Genomic DNA, 14202 nt, shown 5'->3' on the forward strand with positions numbered 1-14202 from the left:
GATGTAGTTAAGCCTTCCCAAGAAACTCAACACGTCCTTCCTATCTTGGGGGGAGGTAATTCTTGAATTGCCTTGATCTTAGAGGGGTCCAACTCTATGCCTCTCCTGCTAATAATGAATCCTAACAGATTTCCTGCAGGTACTCAAAATGTGCACTTTGCTGGATTCAATTTTAGATTATACTTTCGCAACCACTTAAAGAATTTTTGCAAATCATCTAGGTAGTTCGAACTCCTCTTGGATTTGATAATGACATCATACACATATAGTTCAATCTCCTTGTGGATCATATCATAAAGAAGAGCAGTCATGGCTCTTATATAGGTTGCACCAACATTCTTTAGGCCAAATGGCATTACTCTATAGTAATATACCCCCATGGAGTGATAAATGCTGTCTTTTCTACATCATCTTCATTCATCAGTATCTGGTGATATCCCGCAAAACAATCGACAAATAATTGAAATTTATGTTTTCCACAATTATTGATGAGTATATGAATATTTGGGAGAGGAAAATCATCCTTAGGACTAGCTTTGTTAAGATCTCGATAGTTTATACATATTCTGATCTTCCCATTTTTTTGGCACTAGTACTATGTTGGCCAACCAAGTGGGGTAATTTGTAACCCTTACAACGTTCGCCTCAATCTTCTTGGTTACCTCCTATTTGATCCTTAGACTCAAGTCTAGTTTGAGCTTTCTTGTCTTTTGTTTAACGGGTAGATAGGTGGGATCAATTGGTAGTCTATGTGAGACAATATCGGTGCATAACCTCGACATATCGTCATAAGACCAAGCAAATATGTCGACATGTTGCCTAAGCAATTCTATTAAATCCTTCTTTCTTTCAGCCTCCAAATATATGCTAATTCGTGTTTCCTTCACAGTTTCCTCATCTCTAAGTTGAAAACCTCTATTTCATGCATATTAGGTTTCTCCTGGATCTCAAAACTGCTCGACCTCCTGAGGTATGTTTTCAGGCATCATGCTTTCATCATATTCTTTGTGATCGTGTTCATTTTTTTCCTTTGCTCGATGGATTCGTTACATGTCATAACCGTTGAACTAGGATTTTTATTAATAAGAGTGCAGGACTCTTGTCAAAATAGGGATGGACTGATTATCCAATCCTGCAAGGTTTCTCCAGGCTTGGAATCATAGATTGTTAATTTTCTGAGAGTTATCTCTTCCTCTTCTCCAATCATGTCCACGAATAAATTTCCTATTCCTTCTTCTAGGTCATCGTCAAATGCGTGGTCTAGAATTGGAACTTGCTCTAGTACAAACATTGTCTTGATGGATCCTGTGTTGTGGGTTCGTCTCGATGTATGTCCATATCCTAGCCTAGTGGTACCTTTATGATGCTTTAACCGGATGGGTTCAACTATGCCATTGGCCCTAGGTCCAAGCCCTGTCTTAGGCTGATACCCGTAATTCAACAACTCTGCCACGACCATCTTTGCTACTCCTGAAAATTTCATTTCAGCCGACTCTAACTTCTCGTCAACCCTTGCAGCTTGCATGATTTCTAAAGTGTGAAAAGTGTCTCCGTCTAACTCCTCGGAGAGTGGAACGGAATTGACAGAATAGATAGGGTGATTAAGCTCACCATGAATGGTAACTTCTGTGTGACCCTACTCAAACTTTACACATTGATGAAGAGCTGAAGGGACTGCTTTTGCCACGTGGACCCATGGTATTCCCAGCAGTAGGTTGTAGTTGGATGACATCCATCACTTAAAATAAGATAGGGAATTCTGCTGGTCCCACTTGCAATGTGAGATAGATTTCTCCGATGACACTTCTCTGTGCTCCATCAAAACCTCTAACTTTTACATGACTTTCCTCTATATCTCCCATATTCATAGAGTTGTGAAAGGGTAGATGTTATATCCATAACCACCATCAATCAAAACTCGGGTCACAATCTTATCACAATATTTGACTGTGATATGAAGTGCTTTGTTATGTCCAGCCCCTTCCATTGGTAGCTCATCATCATGGAAAGAGATTTTGTTAGATTCCATCACTCGTCTAATTATTACAGCTAAAGTTTCACTTGTGGTTTCTTTTGGAATGCAAACCCCATTTTACACTTCCATTAAAACCTTCCTATGTGCCTCAGAACTCATTAGTAAAGACATTATGGATATATGAGCTGACGTCTTCTTTAGTTGCTCTTCGACTAAATAGTCTTTCACCTGCATCTTCCTCTAAAATTCCATGACTTCAGCATCGGTAACATTCTTCTTGGGATTATGTTCCTTCCTAAGATCTCCTCGATTTAGATCTTCCGGAGCATAGCACCTTCTCGACCTAGTCATTCCATGAGCCACAATGGCGTCAATCATGTTGCCCTTGGATTCTGTTTTATAATCCCATGGGACTTCTTTGGTGTCAAACTCAGCCTTTCTAGCAATTGTAGTGGTTACTACAACTCTCGGGAGATATGTTTGGACAGTAAGAGGTTCCCTTAGTTGAACAGTGATAACAGATTGCACTGGAGATGCAGTGGTAACTTCTTCGGCGTTCCAGACAGGTGCGATGGTTTCTCCTAAGTTGTATTCTTCTTCTAAGAAATCATGTTGACTTCTCGATTCTCATGATTTGGCAAAACACATTCGGAGGTGTTGGAGTTCATTTTATTATTCCTCTTCTAATCAAAGACTCAACCTGATTCTTCAAGCCCTAACAATCTTCTGTGTCGTGCCTTGGATTCCCGAGTGGTAAGCGCATCACTTGTTTCCATCAAAATTGTAAGGAATTGGGTCAGGGTGTTTTCCCTCAATTGGTTGCAGCATACAATCAGATAAACGAAGCTTAATGCAAAAAAACAACCAAACATGATAAAATAAAAACATTCTTGATAATTTTTAATTATTATCAAATAATATTTATAAAATCCTATTAATATTATTTTTAGTTAATAACATGCTGAAAAATTATTAAAATACTATAGCTACGGTTTTTAAATGTTATGTTGAAAATTTATTAAATTATCACAGGCATAATCTCTTTATAAAATAATATTATGAAAACTTACTTCAATTTCTATAAGTATAATTTCTAACAATATATTGAAAATTTATGACAAATAGTAAATATGCTTTTAATACCATTATATGCTGAAATATTAATTAAAATATTATAGGCACAATTTTAATATAAAATAATATAATAAATAATTATTAAAATTCTATAGGCATATTGTGATAAACCTTTATTAAAATCCTATAAACATGATTTCTATGCATATTAACATGTTAAAAATATTAATTTAAGTCTTATGAACATGATGTCTAAATTGCCAAAATATATGTCACCCATATTAGGCATGATTAACTAGGGTTAACCTACAGGCATGATTTCTACCTAAAATAACCTTCTGAAAATATTCATTACATCCTAATAACGTACTAAAATTTAAAGATGACTTATAATTACTAAAATATTCAATAAGGCCCATGGACATGATTTTCTAGATAACATAATATTTTAAAAATATTTTTAACAAATCTATAGGCAATGTATCTATCAAAGTAGCCTACTAAATATTATTAAATCCTAGACATGATTTCTATATAAATTAACATGCTAAAAAAATATTAAACAAGTCATTTAAATGTAATTTCAATTAATATGCTGAAAATATTAAGCTTAAACCATGACATATGATTTAATTAACATGCTAGAAATTATCGATAGAAAGCGTATGTACATGATATTTAATAATAGAATGGTTGGTAGTTTGAACAAAATATAAAAGATGGATAGGTTATATATATATATATATATATATATATATATATATATATATATATATATATATTAATAAGTAAAAATATTAAAATTAGAAGATTAATTAAAATGCATCAAGTTTACCGATATTCAAACAATAGGTTGATCTTAAAATTTGTGAGCAACATATTAAATCGAAGCATCGATAAAGTATAACTTTTAATAATTAAAACTGACTAGGTCCCTTCGGCATATTTATCTAGTGCGCACACATATAAAAAATAATAAGCTAACATATAAAAAAAGGTTGAAACTAACATGGATACTTTAGTTAGGAAGAGTAAGTAAATAAAAATTTGAACTATGGTACCAAGCTAGAAATATAATATTAAATTATGCAAGAAAACTCTTCTTATTGTTTTCGTTTTCGTTTGATGTATTAAGAATGTAAAGTAAAATATTTTTTTGTTCTTTTCCTTTCTCTACTCTTTGTGTTTTTTGTGTTCTTCCCTTTTTCTCTGTGTGTATTGTTCTTTATGTGTATGTTTTTCTCCTCTTTATATAAATAAATCAATGGATAATAAAAGACAGTAAATTCAACAAAGACAACTGGCTAGATTTTAAATTCAAACTTCAGCCAAATAAGTCTAAATCATTTCAAAAAAGCTGGCAAGGTTTCCAAAATTTTGTCAAAAGCAAATCAAACTACATCTGATTTCCCAAATTTGATCCAAAATTTATTCAAAAAAGAGATTTCAAAAATCAAAAGTTATGGCCAGAGGGACCCACTATCAATAATTGTAAGGAAATTATTCAACAAAATTTACAAACAAATTTAAACTTTTATCAGTGTATAATATTCCATATTTCAATGTGTAAATAAATTCAATGTATGGATCTGAACAAAGATATAAAAAAAATATTAAAACTTTTAACATAAACGTTCAAAACAAAATTAGTATCGGATTTCTATAGATCTATGTGACAGTTGAAACAAAATTATTGAACTCAACTTAAGGAAAAATTATCAATTTTATGATTTCCATATAACAAACGATATCATAAATCTCATATTAAATTCGTAGGCAAATTAAACTTAACAACTCATGATCTTGACGTAGCAAACAATACCATAAAAATTATATTAGATCTGTAGCCAAATCGATCTTCAACAAATAAAGTTTAAACTAAAAATTTAAAACGATGATATCGGAAAGGACCTTTAAAGATCCATCTTCAATAGAACGATCTGAACTCTTATCTTTGCGGCGTCTCGTCTTCAACGTCGGAGCTTGCTAGAGCAACGTCTTCTCGCCGCTGGAGGTTGATGTTGGATCTGGTGGTTCAAATTTGAATAGCAGCGCTGCTCTTTTGTTGTTCATCGTGTGAGCTCGGAGCTCGTTGTTCGCCGGAGCTAAAGCTCACTGGTTCGCTGTTGTTTGTGGTTTTGCCGGTTGGTCTCGCCGGCGGCGAGAACAGACAGAGGGAAATGAGAGGAGTTGTTGTAGCGTGTTCGTGTTGCTTCTCTTGAATTACTCGCTGTAGCTGAAGGTTGTTGCTGGTCTTTGTTGGTTGTTGTAGCTGTGTGTCGTGGCTACTGGTTGTTGTTGTGGAGCGATGGCTGTTCGGAGGAGAAGCAGCTCGTCGGAAAATGTTGTTTGTTATGGCTACTGCATGTTGTTTTTGGTGATGGAGCTACTGACTACTTTGGTGGCTGCTGCTCGTTGGACAACAACTCGAAGGAGAAAGAGCAGCGGCGGTGGCTGTAGTTCGCCGTGGTGGAGGAAGACGGGAGGTGGCATTGGAGAGGAGAGTCTAGAGAGAGAAGAGGTGGCGATGATCTTCTTCTCTTCTTGAGAAGAAGATGACAAAATGAAAATATTAGTTAGGGTTTAGGGTGTGAAAAGGAAAAGAATAAATGGGAGCCGTTTGATCAATCAAATGAACGGATAAGATTAAAAGTGAGATTTAAAAATAGACCACATTGAATTCGATTAGGCTAGAGTTATAATTAATCAGAAGTTATTTGACTAGAATGATAATAAATTAGATTAAAAGGACTATGCTTAAAATAAAATGTAGAAAAAATTGAATAGATTGCTATCTAATTAATAACCATAATATATATATATATATATATATATATATAATGTACGTATGTATATAGTACATACTAAACTAGAGGTATAATTAATATAGTTAACTAAAATATATAATAAACTCAATTAAGTATTAACTTTATAAACACATGTATATAAAATGTATTAAAATAGATATGTAATATGTATATATTAATATGAATAACTAAATTATAAAATAAACTTAGTTAAGTAATATATTTTATATAAATAAAAAATACACATATATAATATATACTAAATAGACCTGTAAAAATATTCGAACTTATGAAGCTCATTATTAAAAAAAATAATAATAATAAAGATATTGTTATATTATTAATAAATAGAAAAATATTATAAATTTTGAATGTCAAAATATACGATTTATTAGGTAAAACTAAATATAAATTTATTTATTTAATAAAGAAATAATTTTAAAAAATGCATATCTATTAAGATACTGATTTGAAAAATAATTATAGGTCGGTCAAAATTAGGTGTCAACAGTGAGTATAAAAAAGGGTCGTTTAGATCACTAAAATATTCAGAGTTTTAAGGTGTTCAGACCCATTCGGCAAGCTAAATCGGCTATTCGCCGAACCATTTGGTGAGTCGCCAAATTGGCAGGTGAGCTCGCCAAATTGCCTAGTCCGGAATGTTCCAGTAAAACAATCATAACTTTCTACTCTGAACTCTAAATGACGCAAACTTGGCAGTATTGGAAATAAGATTCTTAGGTCTGAAGTCGACACTCTTAAGGCTATGGACCTATTCCATATCCTCTAAACTGGTCTATATTCGCTTTACTCTAATACTTGTAAAATGCTAATCTTATGTCTATTTAACTCTCCAAGTGTAGGTACTAAGATTCTTTCTGGGGCTTCGTTCTGAGATGCTTCTCTTAACTTCATTGTGCTTCTATATAAGTCTTTCTATAATCATTACCCGTAATGTCTTATAAATTCGTTTTTATCTAACTCTTAATAGTCTGACTCCTCCTTCTTAGCTTGATAACACTTATCTATTAGGTTCACATATACCTAACTGAAGGCAACTTGAACTATAATAGGAGGGTCATCATCATCTATATATAACCCCTTCAACCTAGTTCTCATGGATACTATATAAAATATAATGCTTACCTCAACCTTCTCCCCATATCGTAAGCCTCTTCTTAACTAATGACTTAGCCACAATTCAGTGTTTTCCTCTAGCAGTCACAAACACCATATTTGGGACATCGCACTCCTAGCAAGTTAATATCTTAACTTCTTGTATATGCTATGCCAAGACTAAGAGAGCAAATCTCAAAACTAGTAGCATCACACTTATAATGTTATCCCCTTTTTTTCAAAATGCTCATCAAAAATCAAGCATAGGGACTAGTACTAAATATGTACATGTCATGACTCAAGCCTAGGGCCTAAACCTGATATGACAAATGATACACTCGAAGATACCTCATCTAAGCCTCTTAGTATTCATTTAGCTTTGGTAATGACATTCAATAACCAATGGAAATAAAAAGGGGTAGAGTGACTAAGGAAAAATCATGGAAAAAGAGTCAATGTTAAACTTAGAATGTTGTATATTTATGTCCAATCATACCTCTACTAAAAGACTTGGCAGGGGCTAAGACATGTACCTTGCTCAACCTCACTAGAAATGAAAAGTAAGTACCATGAAAGGTATTTAAAAGTCTTTACACATCATAAGTTAGAAAGGTAAGGGACATTATTCTCGAAACATGGGAAATCACCAAAATAGTAGCCTTCAACCAATCCAACTAGCGACATGGAGGTGAGTGTGGAGCAACGCCGATCCCTACATGGTGATATGATGTAGGAAATAGAGTATGTGTTAGTACTTTGAATGTACTAAGTATGTAAACATGAAATATAAAATAAAAAACATTATGGCATTATGAGATAAAGTATGTGAATAGATGTATGCATGAGACATCAAGAAATGGCATTGAACATTCATTTGTGGGAAGATGACTACAACCGATATTTAAGACCATACGAGCTATTACATGAAATCCAACATAACCTCCTACGTTGGCATGGGGAGTTTACTTGCCGGGTAGAACTCCATCACTTCATCCATTATTTAACTTTAACTTTAAGTGCTTTTATGGATCCACTAGCCTAAAGCTTACAAGGGATTCTATGCTGGCACATAGTTAATGAGACAAGAGGTTACAACTAGGATTCCCTTACTGAATCCCACCTCAATGCCCCTTTTGGTGCTAAGTCAAATTCCACGGAATAACATATATCATAATAACATAAACATAAGCACATATATACTTTGAGACATAAATCATTAATTGGTAGAATAGCTCATTAAAGCTTGATGATTCAAATGTTAGAATTGTCCTTATCACATATAATCCATTCTTTGTCTAAGAAGCTCTTTCATCATCATTCAATCATTATTTAAAGACTTTCACATTCGTAGTAAAAAAATCTTTGTAAATATTGGGTTAAAACAAATTTCAATCAATTCAACATTCTCTAAAAGTCATGGTAAAACATGGTGGTTTTAGACAATTCAACTTCAGCTCATTTACATCAATACTAGCATGAATGAGAGTAATGGAATGCATCAATTTAAAACATACTTGAAATAACCCACCAATTCACTTTTTTTTAAGGGAACAGACCCTACACGAGGCTCCCACCTCTCGTGCACAGTCAGGGGTTGAGCAACACCCCCAAGCCTTAATATAAATAATCAAAATAAAATACAAGGAGGGGGACATAAACCTTACCTCCGATCCTATGGTGGTTCATAAGTCGGCTAACCTATTAAGGTCGGCTAACTCATCCCTGATACAAAAAAGAGACTAACTATAACTAGAAAGCATTAAACCTGTGAGAGGACTTGATCTCACGTAAGGAAATTTGATAAATTATCAATTCCATGAAATTAAGAGCCAATATAATGCATTTGGAAATCACGATATGAAAACCCATGAAATTCACAATTGAAATTGAGTTGCTAAGATAGAAAAATACTTGGGATTCATGGGTGGAAGAACCCATGAATGAGACCCACATACCTTGGAGAATAAATCTATAATGAAAGATTGAAAATGGAGGCTTGATCTCTCTTAAAGAAACCCTAGAACTTTGCTTGGGAAAGGAGGAGACCTTGAGAGAAATCTTGAGAGGAAGGGTTTTGTTTGATGGAGTTAATATGAGAAACGAGGGAATTGGGAAGGGTTAGGGTTCTTAGATATGGTAGATTTCATTCCCAAAACATAATAAAGGACTAAAATGCCCCTTTATTAAAAAATGTCAAACTGACCTTACGATTGGTCTCTACGATTCATAGACCATCCTATCACTCATAAGGAGGATTCGTCGTGTAAGTTCTGAGAAAAACCTCTAAGCCTCTGAAGTTTCTTGATGACTCTTCCTTATGAATCATTAACTTTATAATGAGTCATAGACTTGAGTCGTTCTACAAGGTTTGAACAACCTGCAGGCTCAGGTATCTTAAGTTCTTTGACAATTCATTTCTATAACTCTTCTAAACTTTTATGAGTTGTAACTTGACTCGTAGACTCACTTCTTCCCTTAGCCAAAATTTCCAACTCATCATTAAGTCTACGAGCCACTCATATGACTCGTAGGAGCTTCAACGACTTATAGGTTAAGTTATAGACACTAATACTAGTCCATTCTTCCATGTCTTTCGATCAGAGATTATGAGACCAACGTCATTTCCAGTCAGAGTTTATTATGTCGAGGTATTTACCGGCAATTGCACATATGCATGATCATTGAGTGTGCATATACATATTCTACATATATGTGTTGACAGATTGATGCTTTTTTTGTGAGTTGTGAGTATTTGTATAATATATCTTGTGATAAGAAAGCTGTGATCTGAACTTTATTAAAATATTTAGCATTAACTGTTAGGTTGGGCTAGATTTTCTATGGAGGTTGTAGTCTGGAGATTCGGTTGGGTTAGGAAGGAGTTCGTGAATCCTTTTAGATTTACTTAGTTTTTCTAGTTATCTTGCTGGGTACCATGTTGTTTGGTACTCACCCTTGCTTCTACACTTGTATAGGTTCTGAGCCTATACTTTTATCACTATCTCTTCTGATCATTTGAGGCTTTTGGGAGTTGAGTTATGTAGCTATTGATATGTAGCAGACTTTTGCACTTCCTGTATTTTATGTTTTACTCTGTTTGAGACTTGTGATTTTATTTCTATCTTGTTATTTTAGTAGATTGTACATGTAACAACCAAATCTTTAGAGGTATTTAAGTTTAAAGACTTCCACTTTTGTTTATTATTTATTTGTTTAGACTATTTCTACTGTACTTTTTTGTAAATGTTAGGTTTTAGACTGACTTATCTAGTTGGAAAGGACAGGTGCTATCATACCCAGATTTGGGTCATAACAAATTGGTATCAAAGCCCTAGGTTCATAGGTCTCACGTATACAAGCCCAGTCTAAGTAGAGTCTCGAGGATCGGTATAGAGATGTCTGCACTTATCTTCGAGAGGCTATGAAGACTAGTAGGAAACCTTCTTTATGCATTCTTTCTTATCTTGCCAAGTCATTCGTGCTAGTGCTGAGTATGATATGTTATTTTGGCAGATGCTGAAGACCGAACCTACATCTATTAGTAGAGGGTAGGCAATCCCTGTGGTAGCTGTTGAGACTACAACAAAGGGTATGGGTAGGGGTAGAGGTAGGGGCAGAGTGAGAGGCCGATGCCATAGAGTGGTTACCGATAGAGGCCGTTCCTGAGGAGCGACACCTACCCGAGGTTGTGCTAAAGAGGCCTCGTAAGAGCCATGAGTTGAGATTGCTGAGGACCAGGTTCCTCTAGATCCCGCACAACCATTGCTTTAGGAGACCTTATTGAGGATATTGGGTATGCTGTAGAGTTTCACTAAAGGTGGTGGAAACACACCATAGGGTTCATAGACTAGAGTTAGTGTACAAACTCCAGAGCAACATCAGGTCCTAGTGGTTCCGATTCAGGTAGGCCAACCACTATTAGTTTCTATACCAGCTGTCAGTGCACAAATTGCTCCAAATATGGTTATAACTATAGTATTTCACCAGTGCTATAAGAGGTTTTAGAAGATGAAACCACTCTAGTTCTAGGGTAGTAAGAGTGAGGATGCATATGAGTTTTTGACATTGTGTCGTGAGATGTGGAGGTAGTAAGCATGGATGATGGCCGGGGTGTTTGATTTATTTCACTCCAACTCTGTGGGTCAGCTAGGAAGTAGTAAAGGACATTCATGAGGTCCAGACTAGTTGGATCCCCTCCGGTTGAGTGAAGAGTTTTTGCTAGTGATTTTGAGGATTGCTTCATCCCATAGAGCGTACGGGAGGAGAATAGACTAAGATTTGGGAGTTTGATATAGGGAGGCATATTAGTTGCCAAGTATGAGTCTCATTTCTTCCAGTTGTCGAGGTATGCTATAACGTAGATCCTGAATGATGTAGAGATAGTCCGTAGGTTTGTGAAGGGTTTGACATTCTCTATTCGATCCTATGTGTTTAGATCAGCTCGTGAGGGGGATTTCTTTCAATCTATTATAAGCACCGCCAAGGAGGTGGAATTGATGGTTAGAGAGAAGTTTGGGGATCCCAAGAGGCCCCGTGTTAGTGGTTAGTATTTGGGTATCTCATCTAGAGGTAGATGTTCATATAGAGGAGGTAGTTAGTTTCAGCACTAGAGACTATTCATGTTTCTATGCCAGCAGCCGATAGTGGTCAGTTAGCCCGAAGGTCTCAGAGTTCGAGCTGAGGTGGTTATGGTATTCCATCAGCGTCTTTGTAGATTTCTTCTATTCTGAGTTTATGTTTTAGTTGCTGAGTTATGGGTTATTTGATGTGCCAGTGCCTACTATAGACTTATTTAGGACCCCTATGCACTTATTCAACGACTCTCGAGAGAGATTCGGTGCCTTCGGCTAGAGGCCAGGTAGAGCTCCGATAGGTAGAGGTGGTAGGGCCTCTGGTGGTGGTGTTATGGTTTTAGATATAGGGGTACAGGTCAGGTGGGTAGTAGTAGAGGAACTCAGTGCTATGCTTTTTGGGGGAGACCCAAGGCTAAGGCTTTTGATGCGGTTATTACAGGTATCATCCCAATTTTACATGGACCTAAATTTGTGTTATTTGATCCTGGATCTACATTCTCCTATGTGTCTACCTATTTTGCATCTGGATTTGATTTTATTTATGATCGCATGCCCGTGCCTGTTTATGTCTCTACACCCGTAGGTGAGCCCTTAGTGGTAGATTGAGTGTATCGATCCTGTCTTGTTTCTTTAGTCGAGTATGATACTTAGTAGACCTGGTTGTACTGGGGATAGTAGACTTTGATGTGATATTGGGTATGGATTGGCTTTCTCTTTATCGTTCTATTCTTGATTGTTATGCTAAGACTGTGACCTTAGCAATACCGGGTCTTCCAGGGATCAAGTGAAAGGGAACCAGTGGTTCCTATCCTAGTAAGGTCATCTCTTATACGCGTGCTCAGAGGTTTATTGATAGAGGGTATATGTCCTATTTGGATTTTATTCGGGATACCAGTGCTGAGCCACCTCCTATGAAGTCTATTCCTGTAGTTAAGGAGTTCGCAGATATATTTTCTACTGATCTTCTGAGAGTTCCTCAGGATAGGGATATTGACTTTTCTATTGACTTAGAGTCGGGCACTAAGCCCATCTCTATTCCACCTTATTGCATGGCTCTGGCAGAGTTGATAGAATTGAAGGACAAATTGCAGGATCTGTTGAGTAAGGGGTTTATTTGCCCTAGTGTGTCACCTTGGGGTACACCAGTTGTGTTTGTGAAGAAGAATGATGGGTCTATGAGGATGTGTATCGACTATAGGCAATTGAATAAGGTGACGGTCAAGAACAAATATTTTCTTTCTCGTACTGATGATTTGTTTGATCAGCTTCAGGGAGTGATCTTGTTCTCTAAGATAGATTTGAGATCTGGTTATCATCAGTTAAGGATTAGACCGTCAGATGTTCCTAAGATTGCTTTCCGAACTCATTATGACCATTATGAGTTTCTGGTTATATCATTTGAGATGACTAAAGCCCCAGCAACATTTATGGAGTTGATGAATGGGGTTTTTATGTCGTATTTGGACTCCTTTTACATTGTTTTCATTGATGATATCTTGGTGTACTCCATGACATAGGAGGATCATGTTAGTCATTTGAGGTTGGTGCTTCAGAAATTGAGAGAGCAAAAGTTGTATGCTAAGTTCTCCAAATGTGAGTTTTGTGTTTGATTCTGTGGCATTTCTAGGACACGTGGTGTACAAGGAGGGTACTAGGGTGGATCCGGCCAAGATCGAGGAAATTAGGGACTAGACCAGGCCTACTTCCCCTATCAAGATTCAGAGTTTTATGGTTTTTGCTCGATACTACCAATGCTTCGTGCAAGGATTCTCTACTATTGCGGCCCCATTCACTAGATAGACTTAGAAGGCAGTAGACTTTCATTGGTCCGATGAGTGTGAGACGAGCTTTAAAAAGCTCAAGACCTTGTTGACTTCAGCTCCTGTTTTGACCTTACTTGAGGAGGGTGTAGACTTCACCTTATTGTGATGCTTTTGGTGTTGGTTTGGGTAGAGTTTTGATGTAGATAGGGAGGTGGTTGCCTATGTATCTAGACAGTTGAAGGCTCATGAGAAGAACTACCATACCCACAATTTAGAGTTAGCAGCAGTGGTATTTGTGTTGAAGCTATGGCGTCATTCCTTATATGGTGTGCATTATGAGGTATTCAGTAATCATCGGAGTCTTCAGTATATATCTTCAGTCAGAAGGATCTAAATTTGAGACACGTAAATGGCATAAGCTACTGAAGGACCATGACATGACTATCTTATATAACCCAATGAAGGCCAATATGGTGGCTGATGCTTTGAGTAGGAAGGCTTCTAGTATGGGGAGTCTGACGGAGATTCGTGTTGATATGAGGCCCCTGGCTAGAGCTTTTAGAGATTAGCCAACAATCTTGTTCGAGTGAGAGTTTCTGTGAAGAGTGGAGGAATTATTGCTTCTATCGAGGCTCACTCATCCTTAGTTAAGCAGATTCGAGAGAGGTATCTTAATGATAAAAAGCTATGTCTTATTCGAGACAAGGTGTTGAGGGGTGGAGCTATGGAGGTCTTATTCGAGACAAGGTGTTGAGGGGTGGAGCTATGGAGGCCAGACTTGATTTAGAGGGTGTCTTCAGAATTGGGGGCCAGATTTGTATGCCTAAGGTGGGCAACTTTATCAGATTGATACTAAAAGAGGCTCATTGTTCTTGATATTTTATTCATCCGGG

At 36.3% G+C, this 14202-nt stretch overlaps 1 protein-coding gene across 1 annotated transcript; it reads left to right on the forward strand.

The window, feature by feature from the left end:
* Window positions 1–12409: 12409 nt before the first annotated feature.
* On the forward strand, window positions 12410–13878 carry LOC129869722 (uncharacterized). Its single transcript, XM_055944359.1, has 4 exons — window positions 12410–12683; window positions 12843–12991; window positions 13500–13649; window positions 13774–13878. Exons 1-4 carry the CDS (start codon window positions 12410–12412, stop codon window positions 13876–13878), a joined length of 678 nt encoding a protein of 225 aa, XP_055800334.1.
* Window positions 13879–14202: the final 324 nt, after the last annotated feature.

The sequence above is a fragment of the Solanum dulcamara genome, chromosome 10 (genome assembly GCF_947179165.1).
Source record: "Solanum dulcamara chromosome 10, daSolDulc1.2, whole genome shotgun sequence".
NCBI lineage: Eukaryota > Viridiplantae > Streptophyta > Magnoliopsida > Solanales > Solanaceae > Solanum > Solanum dulcamara.

Excerpts from the sequence above, each read along its gene's own strand:
- LOC129869722 (XM_055944359.1), top strand. The coding sequence starts at position 12,410 with ATGTCCTATTTGGATTTTATTCGGGATACCAGTGCTGAGCCACCTCCT. Across the intron at positions 12,992-13,499 it reads TTATGGAGTTGATGAATGGG|AGTTTTGATGTAGATAGGGA; the intron begins GTTTTTATGTCG and ends TGGTTTGGGTAG. Across the intron at positions 13,650-13,773 it reads TATATGGTGTGCATTATGAG|GCCAATATGGTGGCTGATGC; the intron begins GTATTCAGTAAT and ends AACCCAATGAAG.